Source organism: Puma concolor, chromosome A3, assembly GCF_028749965.1.
Source record: "Puma concolor isolate L17-30 chromosome A3, mPumCon1.1.hap2, whole genome shotgun sequence".
Taxonomy (NCBI): Eukaryota; Metazoa; Chordata; class Mammalia; order Carnivora; family Felidae; genus Puma; species Puma concolor.
In genome coordinates, this window is record NC_141669.1 from 106,009,997 (window position 1) to 106,027,323 (window position 17,327).

At 40.2% G+C, this 17,327-nt stretch overlaps 1 protein-coding gene across 14 annotated transcripts in view; it reads right to left on the reverse strand.

Moving 5' to 3' along the window:
* Positions 1-17,327, reverse strand: part of PLCB4 (phospholipase C beta 4) — a 422,070-nt gene that overhangs the window by 85,481 nt on the left and 319,262 nt on the right. For all 14 annotated transcript variants that reach the window (XM_086701713.1, XM_086701708.1, XM_086701702.1 and 11 more), the window contains 5 exons: positions 12,203-12,311; positions 7,424-7,634; positions 5,888-5,981; positions 2,896-2,975; positions 2,363-2,447 (listed from right to left, as the gene is read on the reverse strand). In XM_086701713.1, coding sequence (XP_086557839.1) covers positions 2,363-2,447; positions 2,896-2,975; positions 5,888-5,981; positions 7,424-7,634; positions 12,203-12,311 — 579 coding nt within the window. The remainder of the gene's footprint in view (positions 1-2,362; positions 2,448-2,895; positions 2,976-5,887; positions 5,982-7,423; positions 7,635-12,202; positions 12,312-17,327) is intronic.

A 17,327-nucleotide genomic window follows, 5' to 3' on the forward strand; every position in this document is an offset into this window, starting at 1 on the left:
AGGCAGAAGTCGAGAGGCTCCCCTGATCCCCTCAAGTGTTGGGGCTGTATTAGTAAGCCTGTTTGCTCAGTAAACTGATGCAACCCCAATACCTGGGATTGTGGTTGTGTGGGTTCAATAAGAGAATCAAGAAGGAAGTGGTCTTAATTACTGAAACTTAACCTCTACTGTGGTTTCGTTTGCTTGGATTTATGTCTGCAAAGGAGATGTCCTTTCTTTTATTACCTCTGATCCACACAACTGTGCCATATCTACTCATCCAATCCCCCTTCCCCCATCCACGCATGGACATACCTACCCACCCATCCACCCACCCATGTCTTCCATGCATCCTTTCATTTTTTCAAAAGTGATTTTTCTACTACTTATTACATGCAAGGCACTGTGCCTTCCCATGTCTGTGTTGCCTCAAAGCTCTTTGCCCATATTCTGCTTCCTTCAGAAGCCTGCTGAATCTTGTCTATTCCCTAGCGATCTCTCTTGAACCTGGATATCTCTAATAAATATTCAATAGGTTGTAGGCCATCTTCCTTTTTAGCTATGGTTTTATGTTTATGCTCTATGTCTCCCACAGACATTTAGTTCAGGGAGGTCTTACTCCCACGTGTATTACCTACGCTTCCCACAACACCTTTCATGAATGTGCATGTCGTTCCATAAAGAATACGGTGGTCTTTCCATGGCAGCAAGCACCTTAGCCCAATCAGAAAAGTAAACAGAGGGTCTACATAAAACAAAAATAACATAAGGGGTGTCTGGGTGGCTCAGTGGGTTAAGCGTCTGACTCTTGGTTTTGGCTCAGGTCACGGTCTCACGGTTCATGAGATTCAGTCCCACACTGGGCTCTGTGCTGGCAGTGTGGGGCCTGCTTCGGGTTCTTTCTCTCCCTCTTTCTCTTCCCCTTCCCCGCTTGTGCTCTTTCTCTCTCTCTCAAAATAAATAAACTATGAACTATAAAATGAAATAAAATGAAATAAAGTAAAATAAAATAAAACTAAACAGGGCTGTTTCTTAGTTTGGGTTCCCTCAGAATCACTCTCAGAGACAAGGATGTGAATATACCTGTAGATTACTTGGGCGGCAGCCTCAGGAAGGGCCAACAGAGGAGTGGGAAAGTGAAAGAAAGAAGGCAGGCACAGGGGTGTTATGAGGCGACTTATCACTGAGGGGGTCAGAGTGTGGTCCCCTGGGGAGCCCTGGCAGACGGTGCAGAACAAAGAACGTGCTGCTGAGCGGTCCCTCCTGAGGGAGGACTGAGGGGCCCAGCGGGAGGGCTGTCTGGTCTCTAGCACCTCAGGCCCATCTCTCACACATGGGCAGAGCAGGCTCCAGTGAGCAGAGGACCACACCTCATGCAAAAAGCTGCAGGCACAAGCAGCTGCAAGTCAGGCCAGTGTGCAGGGAACAGGGAGGGTTGCAAGGATGCGGGGCAGGCAGCCTGCAGAGTCAGTAGGCTGAAGGTAATCAGGGGTGGGTGCAAAGGATGCAAATATCCTCGTGTCCTATATTTTTTTCAGGTTTTTTTTTTTTTTTAACTACTGCAGAGTACTTTATACTTCATCCTGTTGGCTTGCTTCTACTCATACCGTCTTGTGACAGTGGATCTTTACCACTTTGGAGGTTATGGACCCTTGCAAAAATGTGATGAACTCTGGAATCAAACTATATACCAAAAAAGGAAAACAAAGCAAACAAACAAACAAAAAGAAACACAAAACTGTACGCAATTTAGAATGAATTCACAGACCTCACAAAGCCTATCTGCGGGCCACAGGTTAAAAATTCTTTGCTTTATGAAGCAATCAGCAGGTGTAAAAAGGAAACTCAAAAATGCAGGTCTAACACTTTCCAAGTATTTGTTGTGGAGTTGGGACATTGGACTTCAGACTCTTGTGACTTCTTCCATCTAGGGAGTTCTCACCACAATGGTCTTCCATTTGATTTACCTGGAGAGGCTTTTTTAAAAACACCATGCTCAGGCCTTACCCAGATCAATTAACTTAGAATCTCTGAGCGGGTCCCAGGCAAAGGTATTTTTAATCTTCCTTATAGATGATCCTATCATGCAACCAACTAAAGGACAATTGCTGAGTATAGATTCTCTGCCAGGAGGCATTTTGTAAAACTTTAGGACAGAGATCTCAGAAACCATAGAGACCTTGAGACCTTCCAGATTAAATTGGGCTACATGTTTATTTTATGTCTCTCTCTTCACATCTGTCTGAAGCACAACAGCTTTCTGTATCAATTAATTTAAATAAATATGAAGATCTTTAGTCCTCTAGCACTACTTGACCCTTTAGAAATGAATTTCAAAACAAATCCATTCAGGTTAGAAATACAGTTTGCTAAAAATACATACTGGATGTGATTCAAGTGCTTGTTTCAACAGGAGATCCCCAAATAGATCTTCGCAATATTTGGACATCTTGTACTGTTGATATTTGCTGGAGAGAGAGAACTGGCATTCGTAAATTCAAACATCCATTAACAGTACAAGAATAAGAGACATCCATTCCTAGATGATTAAAAACTCCCACTCTGCAAAGTGCATGCTTGTCTTCCTACGGCTAAGGAAGATGCTCTGTTATATACCACGAACTTTAACTGGTATAGTTTAACAAGTAGATTTTGCCTCCCTAAATAAGAGCTGGTACACAGAATAAAAAATGGCTTTCAAGTTCATGAAGTTTGAGATCAAGTACACTGCCAAATCTTCCAACTCAATGGAACCTTGAACAAGGTGTCCAGATCTCTGACCTTTTGTTTTTTTCCTCTTTCTTTTTTGCATAAGATCAAGTGTCCTATTTCACAAAACTGTACAGCATTTAAAAAGATGTAGAGCAGGAGTGGGGAATGGGTAGTAGATACTTAGAGGAGATTGCACCCTTATACCTGCAGTGATTTTCAAAGGAGAGAATTACAGGATATTCGGATGTGACAAACGCAGTTTCCTTGATGGCTTGAATAACATCCTTTAAAGATAAAAAGTGTAAATGAGAGAGGAGCAAACAACAACAACACAATTAAGGCACCTGAAACCATTCAGAGACCATTAATTTGAGCTTTTCAGAAAGTCAATTCTGGCAATAAGACCTGGAGAACCCATTCATCTTGCTACTTTCACACGTTGAGTCCCCTTGTGGTTCGTTAGAGCCCAGGGACCAGTTTATGGTTAATGACCCTTCCCTCCCCCCCCCCCCCCCCCCCAAAGCTCTCTCTGACTTTGCTAAAATTATGGGGCTAGTAACGAACAAGAAATTCATCTAAATCACATGCTGGCTTCTTGCTTGATAATCTGGCAAGACAGGTTCAGAGTTTCCCTTTCTTGCTGAAGGGCAGGTGAGGTTTTGGTACAGCGATTTTCACAGCAGACCACTCTTTCACCTCTCCTGCCTAGAAAAGAAATGTATTGGTGATAACCTAAGGATTAACAGAGGCTTTTATTGGCTTTCTTCTGTGTTTGGGAGTCTGTTCTTGGCTACATTTCATTAATTTGATGAAGATTCCTGTGAACTGATGTGACATTTACAACATCCCCTGTTTCCTATTAGCCTGATGAAAGTGGTTGGAGGGGTAGGTGACCAGGAAGTGGGGGTTCTCCATGGTCAAGCAACATGTGAGGTAAAACAGGTGTTCTAGATGTCCCTCCCTGAACTAGAAGCTTGGTCATTTGAAATAACCTTTCAATGTGGTGAGCATGTCCTTCCCACAGATGGCTGGCCTTGCTCTCGGCTTTAGAAAGCATGGTTTCAAACTAATGTTTCTTTTTAAAAAAAAATTTTTTAATGTTTATTTATTTTTGAGACAGAGAGAGACAAAGCATGAACAGGGGAGGGTCAGAGAGAGGGAGACACAGAATCAGAAACAGGCACCAGGCTCTGAGCTGTCAGCACAGAGCCCGATGCGGGGCTCGAACTCACGGACCGCAAGATCACGACCTGAGCCGAAGTTGGACACTTAACCAACTGAGCCACCCAGGCGCCCCTCAAACTAATGTTTCTACAACCAGAACATCACACTTGGTAAAACTCCCCACATTCTAACTGGCTTGTAGTTAACCACAGGGAAAATCGCATCATTCAGTTAAATGAGAAAATATTTTACAATAGTAATCTCCAGAAGTCCAGTTGAAACAATAATGCCTTAGGTTAGATAAACCAGGGAGTATTTTAGTGAGCATTCTTACTGATGTGGGAAACAAAGGCAGGAGGAAATGGCATATAAAGTTACGTTTCCTTATAACCTGCAGCCCATTGACAAATACTTGAGGCAGGCGAGTGTAACAGTTCTCCAGGAACTCCCTACTGTCCTAATGTTAATGCTTTGCTAGAGGGAAAACAACCTTAGCTTGACAATAGCTAGGCCTCCAGTATCCCATGAGTCTTCTTTAGCAAATGAAAATCCTTTGGAATCTTCCCCTTAATTTTACCTCCCCCCAACTTCCAAGTATGTAATCGCTCTCTCTTCATGGTCCAGGGGGCAGCTCTTTCTGCCCATGGGTCCTGTTCATGTACTTGAATAAAATCACCTTTTTTGCACCAAAGATGTCTCAAGAATTCTTTCTTGGCTATTGGCTCTGAATCCCACCACCACTCCAAAACCTCATCACTTATGGCTAACGTGGTTCATTAATTATTCTTGCTTAAAGTCTCTTCCTGGTAAAAATGTCTATGACCTTGATTGTCCATTTGAGCTGAGCAAGAATTACTCCTTGAGGAGAATTTTGGCTCTTTTCATGGGTTCTCCTTTGCTCACCTCCAAACTGAAAGGAAATAGCCTTCTTTTTAGCTAAGCTTCCTTATTGGGCTCCTTAAATCTCTAAAGAAGACATCAACCCTTCCCAATTTGGTTGGCTGTGCAAACTCATGGCTTCCCACTTGATTATACCCTTGGTACTTCTCAGGGAGTGTAATTCCTTCTCACGGAGCATAATCTTGAATTCACTGCTGCTCAAAATTCACCAGCATCTGACTAAGAGAAATGGTGTGCATCAAGTTATGGGTATAGGGACTTGGCATCTGTTTTTATAAATACCTCTGGTGATTTTCCATACGTAAGCAGAGTTGAGAACCAATGCTGCAGATGTTGAAATAACTATTCCAAATTACACCAAACTGACAGAGATGGATGTACCTGAATATTGGCCAACCACAGCACTGGCCAACTATGGAATTTCATTTTTTTAACTTGTCCTTTGGCAGGCTATCAATGGAGCACATTAAGGAGCATTCTAAGAAACCAACCTCCAAACTGTACAGAGAAATCACCAGAAGGCCAATACTGAAATGCCTGTTTATGTAACTGTAGATTCTCCTCTTTGAGGGTCCATGGGGAAAAGTCTTCTCTCTGGCATCAGGACTGGGAACAACTTCTTTGGACCAACAGCCCTGTTTCTATTTTCTGAATCTTGTGAATTATGTTTGTCTCCTTGCACTGAATTCTAGAAAGTTTGGGGCCCATTTGTGGTATGGTTTGGCAGTTTATAAGACTTATTATTGAGCATTCATAAACTCTAACCTAATTTACTTTCTTACTCTTATAGGCACTATTTAGAATCTATTTTATTTTCTGTATTCTATTTATTTTTTATGCCAATTTTAAGTCCTTCAGAAATAATGCAAAGTAAGCAAGAAAACAGAAAAGAAAATGAAAGACTTTTTAAAGTAATTAGAATCAGGGGGATGCTGGCAGAGAAAACTCATTATGTAGGACCCTCATGGTGTTATTAAGTAGAGAAAGCATTTCTTCTTGACTTTCTCTTCAAAACCAGAGGAAAGGAATATGAAAGTAAAATGCTTCAGAAAATGAATAATTTGTGTTCTCCACTTCATCTATTTCTACAATAATCTGGAAAAGACTACAGCTATGTGATTTTAAAACTTACCTTAAAAAGGATATCCGTACACATTGCTTTTCCATGAGTTATTATTGGTTCCTGGTCTTCACCTTTTCCATCCCAACAGTCAAGTTCAACACACCTGGGCAACAGAGTGAAATTACAATATTGAACCCTTACCATAAAATAATGTGTGCAAACTGAAAGAACAGACATCAAAATAAGTTGTTTTCTTATATAAGTAGAAAATGGAGGGCACCTGGATAGCTCAGTCAGTTAAGCATCTAACTCTTGATTTCAGCCTAGGTCATGATCTCCTGGTTCATGGGTTCAGCCCCACATCAGGCTCTGCACTGACAGAATGAGCCTGCTTGGGATTCTCTCTCTTTCTGCTCTTCCCCTGCTTGCATGCTCTCTTTCTCTCTCAAAATAATAAACTTAAAAAATATGTAAGTAGAAAATGGAATGAAATAATATGATTATTTCACGGAGTTTTTGGGTTAAAATCACATTGTATTCTGTACTGAGTTGGTGTCATTTAAAAGGGACTGTCAGAGATTAAGACAAACTTGAGATACAACAATCAGTGGGGGAATGAAATTCCAGTTGTGACAAAGCTACAACAAAGGACAGCTGGGAACAGCTGGGGACATCTGAGTATAGGCTAGGTTTTAAATGATGTGAAAAAATAATTTTTAAAATTTTGTTAGATGAAATGATACTGCTTTGGCCATGAAAGAAAATGTTCTCATTTTGTCAGGTATTCAGAGATAGAAGTGGTGATGTAGGTAATTTCTTGTAGAATATTTCCAAACACAAAAAACTGTCATTAAAAATAAAGTACTAGCTATTGATAACCAAAAAAAAAAAATTATAATGTAACTGCGCTTCTTATTTTTCACCTTCAGCATTATTGCCGTATTTTAAACCTCAAATATTTGCCAATTTCTATAAAAGGGAAAACCATTTTCAATAATATTCTCAGAGAATGGCATTTTAGAACTTTTAACATTAAGTAAAGCTAAATCTGCTACTGCTTCTGGCCATAAGAAACTTAGCATGACTTCTTAAAATAGGTTTTTTTTTTTCCTTCAATTTTGAGGGGGATATTTATTTATTTATTTATTTATTTTGAGAGAGAGAGTACACAAGTTGGGGAGAGGAGCAGAGGGAGAGGGAACGAAAGATGTAGACAGAGTCTTAAGCAGACTCCATGCTCAGTGGAGAGCCTGACACAGGACTTGATCCCATTACCCTGGGATCATGACCTGAGCTGAAGTCAAGAGTCAGACGCTCAACTGACTGAGTCACCCAGGTGCCCCTTGAGGGGGGGATATTTAAAAATTTATAGTAAAAAATATCTTTTGGCCCACAGGAGAATTCCAGAGCTTTCTGGAACAGAGATTATCTGTTCTTTTTCAAGCTTACATGACCAACGTAATCTATTAAAGAAAAGGAAAAATGTCCGAAATTTTCACGCTGAACAATACTTCCTATTTTTTAGAAAAAAGAAATTAAATGGAAAGCCATCATATTTAAAAAAAAAAAAAAAAAAAAAAAAAAGAGGCGTCCTGAGGTTCTGACCTGCAACCAGCCAGGAGAACCTGTCTGTACATTTCTACGGAAGACTTTCCACCAAACTGTCGGCCAGTGAGATAGGTGTTATGGGAAGAACTGATGAAGTAGTGGGCCAGAGGATGATCCATTTCTTGGTAAAGTTCTAAACGATCCAGGAAGACAGGGGCATTTTCATCTGACATCAGATATCTGCAAAACCCATCGCTTGATATGAGGCCTAGGGGGAAAAACAAGAGTTAGTAGACATATGGCTCTGAAATACAGAGTTGAGACAGCTTGAACGGGAGTAAAAATTTCTTCTCAGTCTCTTCCCCAAGGACCTTCATCCTTCAGAACTTGAACAAAGCTGCACACTACAAGGAACCTAATGCATTCCACAGGCAGGTGGCTTTTGTAGGTATGACGGCAGAAGCACACGGTTCCCTAAGCACAGAAGCACAGCTCCAGGTGTGGCGACCAGGGGTCAAGGGGACCTTTGTCAGTTCTGCTTCTATCATGCACGCCTTATGTTCCTGGGTCTCAACCTCCTCTTCTGTCAAATGGGCATAAATACTGACCACACCTGCTTTCCAGGATTGTCCTGAATGGTAAATGAGAATACCTACAAGAGGGGCTCCTAAAGAAGTAGAAAATATACAACTGTAGGGCACTACTGTTCTCACTGGACTGGAGATGAAATTAATGGCCTCTCTGGGTTTAAACAATTCATTTCTCCTACAAAATAGGGTGTGGGACTGATGAGAAGAGTACGCAGTAGGCATTGAAATATTGCCCCAAGAGCCCCATTGTTCATTTCAGTCACACTTTTCTGATATAGGGCAGGTCCCTGTGGTCTTCTCAGGAGAAGCAATTTATATTTCTGCATCACAGAGTGCCTGGGTGGCTCAGTCCATTAAGCGTCCGACTTCATGATCTTGGAGTTTTTGAGTTCAAGCCTCGCATTGGGCTCTGCACAGACAGCATGGAGGCTGCTTGGGATTCTCTCTGCCCCTCCCCCACTTGGGCCCATGCATGTGTGCACACACACTCTCTCTCAAATAAACTTAAAAAACAAAACAAAACTCTCTCCATCTCTTACCCTGTCAACCATCAACTGCCTCAGCTTTTTGTTTATAGCTAAGCATTTGCAAATTATGAACTGATTTCAGGCTTGCAAAAAAGAACATAATAATAATGTATTAAATAATAAATAACTATGGACCCTTACACCACAGCTTCGTAACATTTTACCTTACTTGCTTTACGTTTCTCAGAGGAATATATAATTACAGATGCCTTTGCAGCACCCTGTGTCCCTGCTCTCCATTCCAGTCCCTCTTTCTGCTCCCTTGCAGACAACCACTTCCTTTTTGTATTTAACATTCTTAAAATGGCTTTGTAACTTTACTACATATGCATTTATTCTAACAATGGATAGCTGTGAATATTTAAAAACTTATATAAAAGACATTTTATTATTTGCATATGCAACTTGCTCTTTTTATATTTTCTTGAACTTATTCAGCTCTTGAGGATTTGTTTTTCCCTGAATAACATAGTAGTGTGTATAGTAGTAGTACGTTGTGGTGGGCACGTGTAACGCATGGTAGGTCCGTGTATGAATATACTAGTTCATTGTCCATTATTCTGTTGATGGATATTTAGGTAATTTCTAACTATAAAAACATACTACAATAAAAATTTGTGCAGCCCTCCTTGGGCACACAGCCGTTCTAAGAGCAAGTACTTTTTTGAACTGTCAGCACAGAGCCCGACGCAGGGCTTGAACTCATGAACAGGAAGATCACGACCTGAGCCAAAGTCGGAGGCTTAACCGACTGAGCCACCCAGGTGCCCCCTAAGAGCAAACACTTTTTAAGGCACTGAGACAGATAAAGTGATGGGAGAAACAGACAAGTCCTGCCTTCATGAAACATATTATGGGAAATAAATTAACAAATAAGTATAAGTATAATATAATGTTATGCAAGTGTTAGAAGGAAACAGAAAGCAGGGAATGAAGGTGATAAAGAATGACCAGGATGCTCTATTAGATACATGGCTAGCAAAAGCCCTTGTGAGGTCACATTCACAGATAGGGAGCAAGCCACATGCACATCTTGGGGAATGCTATCCCAGGTAGAAGGATCAGCAAATGCAAAGACCTTGATGTAGGAGTGTGTGACTGAGGGGACAGGTAGCTGGGAACGAGGCTGGAGAGGAAGCCAAAAGCTACATTGGTTGGACTTAAGTCTTTGCTAAGTACTTTGAATTTTTTTTAATGTTTATTTATTTTTGAGAGAAAGAGAGAGAGTGTGAGCAGGGGAAGGGTTAGAGAGAGCGAGACAGAATCTGAAGTAGGCTCCAGGCTCTGAGCTGTCAGCACAGCTGACACAGCTGTGGCAAACACAGCTGTGTTAAGCACAGCCCCGATGTGGGGCTTGAACCCGTGAACCGGGAGATCATGATCTGAGCCGAAGCAGACACTTAACCGACTGAGCCACCCAGGTGCCCCTTTGCTAAGTACTTTGGATTTTACTGTGTTGGGAAGCCTTTGGAGGGTTCTGAAGAATGGAATAACGTGATTGGATTGAGTTTTTAAAGGTTTAGTCTGGCTGCTGTGTGGAGCATAAACTCTATGCCACTGAGTAGAAAGAAGACTAGTTAAAAGTCAACTGGCATTGTCTAAGAGGACATGATGTAGGCTTGGATACTCTGATGAAGGCAGAGATGGTGAGAAGTGATTTATTCAGGACTTATTTTGAGGCTAGATCTTGTAGGTTTTGCTGATGGATCAGAAGTGATGTGAAAGAAAAAAGTCAAGGAAGATTCCATGAATTTGGGGTTGAAGATTTGGGTGAATAATGGTACCATTTTCCAGGCTGAGAAAGAAACAGGTCTTTGGGCAGGGAGAATCAAAACACATTGTACATATACATTTGAAAGGCCCATTTGGTATCTGAATGGAGACTTCCATCATAGGTCTGTAGTTGAAGTCAGAGGTTATGAGTGGAGAATTTGAAAGCTATGTGTGTACAAGAAACGTAAGCTATTGGCCTGGATGAGTGCACTTCCTCTGACATCCAGGGCTGGGAAAGATATGGGTGATTCTCTATTGTACATACCTGGAGGTGGAAAGGCTGAGAGGGAGGAGTAGCCTATCTTCTATTTTACAAAATTGCCAAAGTATTATTCTAGCTGGTTATTTGGACCAATTTACATTCCTCCCAGAAGTTTATATCTAAGAATGCCTTGTGCACCACATTCTCAATCATACTTGATAATGACAGACTTTAAACTTAGATTCTGTCATTTGTGAAATGATGAAGCTATGAGTTTTAGATGTGTCAATGTAATTTCATGGACTTCTAGGACTTTAGAAATAATGAAAGACACATCTCTAGCATAACATTTATCACACTGCCAAGGAACTGCTGGGCCTTGTCCTTCAACAGACCACAACTGCCTTACTTACTTTTGAATCCTCAACATCTGGCACAGTGCTTGGCACCCAGTCAGCCCTCTATACACTTTAAGAAATGAAGGCAGAGGGGCTAAATACTAGTTGAATGACTGAATGAACCCTGATAAGTTACAAGCAGAGAAGCTGAGGCCCAGGAATATAGTCCCTTGATCAAGGTCACATAGTGACAGGGTAACAAGAATCAAATCAAAATTGCAAGGGCTGTATTTTCTATCAAGGCACCCCTCATTTTACTTTAATTCCATGTGATATAGCAGAAATGATAATACTCAGAAAACTGGCAGAGAGGTAAGTAACGAAGCACTCTTGCTGAAAGTAGGTATTTGGGGCCTTAGCAGAAAGTTTAAGTGTACATCTCCAATCAAGGGAAAACTCTATTGACTTGGAAAAATATCCAGGGTGGGCCACGGGGTGTGGTGGGCCAGCAAGGGTATCCACAGGTTTTATGTGGGTCCAGAGAATATACAAACCTTTCAGTCACATTCACTGAGATACAAAGAAAAAAAGAACTAATGGAGGCCATGATACTCATGGGCACATGGGAGGGAAAGAACTTGAATCTGAATCTCTTTTCAACTCTTTACTGGGACACAAAGCTGAGGCTCTAGCTCAGGTATCTCTTGTCTCAGGACTTCCTGTCCAGTTAAATTAGCATCATCTCTCCCGTCCTTGGAGGGTGCTTCCCACTGCTATGAGATGGATCTTAAATTTCCTGTCCATGCCTTTTCTTTGTCAAATATTGGAATGGACAGCACACTGTTTCCAATGTTTCACTAAAGGAGGCAAACGTTCAGAAACCCCAATAATTTGCTAAATTAATTTCTGACTATTTAATTTCATATCAGTTGCATTTGTCTTCTCTACCAGAAGCTTAATGATGAGAAGGCTCACCAAATCATGTATTAAAATTCACTTGGCTTGGCAAAACAAAAAAGGAAAAACAGGAGGGATAAATTTTATAGGAAGTGAAATTCTTTCCAGGATTGCAAACAGAGACTGGATGGGCATTACTGCATTTTAAGCATTATGCAATACTAAAGATCGAAAACAAGAGAGTACACTGGGAGAACATCACTATAATGTGTTTAATACAGTGAATTTAACATTATAACTCAGGCAACATGAGCAAATTCTGATGTAAGGTAAAATTTATACTGACTCAGAACAGGAAAAAAATAAAATCAGTCTGTTAAGAATCCTTGGCTCTAGGGAGCTCCAAAACATTTAAAGATATGTCTAACTAAAAATCCAAGAATGTTTAAAGTTGCATATATTCTTACTTTTCTTTAATAAAGAAAATTCTCTTCTTTTACTTGTGTTACCTTTTTTCTTCAAATCTTCATCAGGCTCATACATCTCGATGATCTGCATTGCCCTTTTAGCATCATAAAATGGGAACAAAATTTCATTCAGTCGAGGGTCTCGCTGATGCTACGATGAGAAAGTAACTCCATTTAGGTTGACATTTCTCACCCTTGGGCATGACACATCACTAAAGGACAGAATTTCTAAAATAAGATATATTTAGAATATCACATTTATAGTTAACAAAGATAGGATTTCACTGTCCCTAAAATATATTTCAAAAAAGTCCAAATTTGGGAGTGCGTTGTTGGTTTCCCTCACTGAACTAGAGAGAGAATATAGAACATACTTTTTTTTTTCCCTTCAAAAGCTAAAGGATACATAAAATGGTGTTCATGTCAGTTGTATGGTCTTCTAGTTTCCATACCACAGATAAAAAATTTGGCATATCTACAAAAAGTGAGATAAAAAATCTTTGGGTGGGGTGGGGAAGCAAAAACAAACAAAAAACAAAAAAAAAAAACCCCAAATAACTCAAATAGCTAACACACTAATTTAAGTGCCTAAAAAAGAAAAACAATAGCAACAGTAACAAAAAGAAAAAAAAAAAAACCCTAAGGCTAAAAAACCCATAAGGTTAAAATCCCTAAGGTTAGTACTTCATTTTCATTATATATATATTTTTTACATAAACAAAAGATTTCTTGGGCAGTCTGCAGACTTCATTTTCTTGAGTAAATATTTATCAAATCGAACCAATTATAATAATGATGACAATCAGCACAAGGATATGTATACATTATCGACAATATGGAAAATCTGTATTTGAATATCAGTAGTTCATAAAGTCTTTTTCACTATGAACTAGAACTCTGTTTGCTCTGAAAAAACTCTCTGGGGATGGGGCGGGGGGCAGTCCATGAATGATTAAGGCAATGAGGATGCTGGTAATACCATGCTTTTCAAAGCAACACTGGATGCTCATGGTAGTACATGGGGCACCAGGAGCTATACTATTTCTGGAGTTCTGACATCCAAATTTTCACAGCAGTGGTGAAAAAAGTCCAATTTACTGACTCAGCTACAGTCTTTTGTATTTGTGTCTGCGGGCCTATATCTGGAGACAGTGCGTTCATTAAACTTCCTTATCGTTCACCGTGGATCAGAGAACCAAACACTGTGACCCTGGCCATATGTCAAATATATAATTTCAGTGGAAATAATGGCAGATAAGCAGATGTGAGGAAAGAAACCTGGTCAACAGGTAGAACCTTGACAATAATTCTTTACCCAAATATATGCACAGACGTTGAGAAACAGTACTGAGAAGTATTTAAGAAACAATTGTTCAAAGTTCATATGGATTTCCCTTCCCCATTTGTTTTGAAATGAACGTTTGAAAAAGTGGGCAACACAGAATGAATGCTGTTGGCCAACGGAACACGTGTGATGTAATTTCTTCAAGCACTTGTGGCCTAGCCTATTCTGGTCCTCCCACCTCTTCACCCAGTTAAGAGTGTTAACTCAAAAGGAATTGTTATCTTTTGGTCAGTTTATCCCAATGAAGCATGCTTCTGTTGTAATCTAAGAAATTACGGCTCATAACAGCTCACATCCATGCATGTGCTAGAGCAGAAACTGTTATAGTAACAACAGGCCTTGAAACCATAAGAAACAAAACTCATGGGGTATGCAGAGAGAAACTAAGAGGTGGACTGTGGAATGCCAGGCATGTGAAGGCATGCTACAATCTTATTTATGAAACGGATGGGCATCATGCAACTCTGGAGCCCACTATTCAAGGAGATGACAAGCACCACCCCTCTGGTGAGAATGCATTGTTTTCAAAACAAACAAAAAAACGAACGAACAAAAAGCTCTTTCTAGGCACATTTCTTCTCCCGTCCCTGTAAATAACAGCACGGAAGAAGATGGATGTGGAGGTAAAGGTCCTTTTTAGACTCCATTGCAGTTATGCTCATGGTTGGCCACTGGATTTCTCTTTGTTCAAAGTAAGCTTTTGGTTTAAAGATGTGCTCGTTGGTAGGAATTCTGGACTCATGGAGATGATGGGGCAAATCCATATGAATTAAAAAAGTGAGAGAAAGAACAGAGTAAGCTGGAGGGGAGAGAAGAGATTAAGTTAGGGAAAGGAGAGGAAACCCAGATGCTCCTCTGTACTTTTTATATGCGTGTATGTGCACATGAGCCCTGTGTGACTAATACTTGTAGTGTGATCTGTTGATGGCAGCAGCAGTGGCATCTCCCGCACCTGGGAGTTAAAATGCAGACTCTCAGCCCCCACCGAAGACCTACCAGATCTGATTCTCTGGGGTGGAACCTGTGAATCTGTGTTTTAATGAGCTTTCCAGGTGATTTTAATGTGTTCAAGTTTAAGAAACACTGTTCTAATGTGTAAAAGTATGCATTTTAACATATTTGCAGAAGAGTAAAACAACAACAATACCCCCCCCAAAAAAAAACACCTAAGTCCTGCAAGGATAGAATGCTAAATGTTTGAGATGTCCTTCTTATTAAACCGTCTTAAAATTTATTGCCAAAGCATGATATCCACTAGAACATCCTGCCTGTCAGAAGCAAAAGCTAGGAAAACCAAGCCCTAAAACGGCTGTGTCATAAGCCCCTAATTGTAAATTTGCAGGAAATAAGCATTAAAAGCAGACAGTATGAAACTGCCTTTGTCTTTGCATCTGCTCCACCAGATAACGTAACTGTCTGCTTCACTAAAATTTTCATGTTTCAAAAAGGAAGCACGGTGGAATCTGGATAATCCGAGACAAAGAAGCAAATAATAAGATTTGCATTAGAGTCACAAAACTATAATTTTTATATGAAAAAACAAAGAGGGAAAAGATAATTTCCAGGTGACCTCAGAGTAATAAGGTTGCAGAAGAGTTCCACATGGACATAAGCACAGTGTGGAAAATGCTTCACAACTCTGAGGGATCATCTGTTTTCAGTGGGGATTCAGGGGAAGCAGTGTACCTAGGACATTCACCCCTGGACATCCAGAGCTTTGTTAAGTGATGTCAACAGCTTCTGAAAATAGATCCCAGAACTGTGCTCATGTGAATGGGGAGACAGTGATCATTACTCAATTATTATGTCTTTACTCTTATTGAGAAAAGGCATCCATTGGCTTTATCCCAACAGAATTGGGAGAGATGGATGTTGACAACAAATATTCAGAAGAGATATAAAGAAGATGAAGGAATAATTTGCAAGGGTAGGCTTACCCATAAGACTAAGAAATACCTCCTTCTCTTTCTGTGTCTATGTATTCAAGAATAAAGATATTGTCAATGGAAAGAGATCTCATGCCCTTTCCTATATTCTTTCAACTGCAAAATAAAAACAAACAAACAAAGAAACAGGTAGGTTTAGCCCTAAGGCAATCATATAATGGGTGTGAGGTGGGGGGGGGGAGGGGTGCAGATCACTAGCAACAATAAAGCTAATTCTGGATTATTACTGTCATCTAAGACTTTTTTTCTCTTTTCCTCATTTTGATCTATTCTCTCCAGCCCTCCATGCATCTCTCAATTCTGTAGCCCTGCCCTCTCAGTTATCATCTTTGTGAGATAATGAAGATAACTGAAATCAATTTAGCTTCTTATTGGAAACAGGCAAAGAGAGGTGAAATTAACTGAAGCTCAGGGACATGAATCAGCCCCACCACAGATAGAGACCTGAGCTGGGAGAAGTATCTAACCAAATGGCAGCTCACAGTGGTTTATTCTTCTACCAGCTCTCCCAGACTCTGGTTTATTATTTTCAAAAAATGGGAAAAGTTTCTCTTGGTCCACTGATGGGACCAAGAGACACAGCTGTGGCAAAATTTTAGATCTGAGTGGTGGATTTCCATGACTAAATCCATTATGGAGAAGTAACAGAAGGTATATGATGCTCTCACATTCTTCCCATTCATGCTAAGCATTCCAAGAAGGAATCTAGATAATCTATTAGGACAGTGCTTCACAAACTTTAAAGTAAAGACAAATCACCTGGAGATGTTGTTAAATGCAGATTCCAACTCAGTAGGTCTGGGTGGGACCCAAGATTCTGCATTTCTAACAAGCTCCTACAGGATGCTGCTGCTGCTGGTCCACAGATCACACTTTGGGGAGCAATGAATAAAGAGATACTGAGAAGCAGATGAGAAGCAGGTCTAAAGCTATCAATGAAAAGCCAGTAGGTATTTATGACATGGATAGGGAGGGGGTGGTACAAACCCCCCTACATGGTGACCAAGGTAATAAGTCTCTCCTATCATTACAGCTTCCTGGAGATACATGTTAGCACACTGAACATAAAATTTCATCTAAGGAGTAAAAGGATTTACAAGCTGGAAAGTGGTGGGAGGCAGCATGACTTTTTTCCCTATTACCTATTCTAATTGGTTAATGCTGGTGTGTGTGTCTACTGATTTTCGCATTATCAGTCATTTCTCTGGTTACTTTGCTGAACTCTTATTCAAAGAGCTTTCTAGTTGACAGTTTTTGATATTCAGGGTACCCAATCATTATCTGCAAATAATGAGTAGGACCTCATCTTTTTGTATTCAGTAGACTCATTTATTTTTCCTATCTTATTGCATAATCTGGGGCTTCTAATACAATGTTGAATTATGGCTTGTTGACACCATATGGCTAAGGAATTTTGAAAAAGTTTAGATCTAAGCTTTTGGAGCCATAGACCCTTACACTGCAATGCCTGCTTCCTTCTTGAGTCAATGTTGTCTCCTTTCATTATGGGTTTCAAAGGTGCTCTACCTTAAGGGTGCTTTTGGTTCTGGAGAGAGAAGAGGGGGTCACTGTAGGACTCAAAAGAGAGGTTGCAAGGAGCTGGCAGAATGTTCTCTAAGTTTCACAAACTTCTTCAAGGACACATTCAGATTTCTATCTAGTCTTTCCAATTCAGTTCACTAGGACAGAAAAGGAAGAGATTCAGGCAGACACTTTGATTAAAAATAAAGGTTGCACACTTTCCTGGACCATCTTGTAGTCTTTATGATCTAACAAAATCTAGAATCCCACTGATTCCATCTGTCCCATTTCAAAATTAAAGGTGCTTCCTTACTGTGAATGAAAAGCCAAACAGAAGAAAATATAAGAACCAATG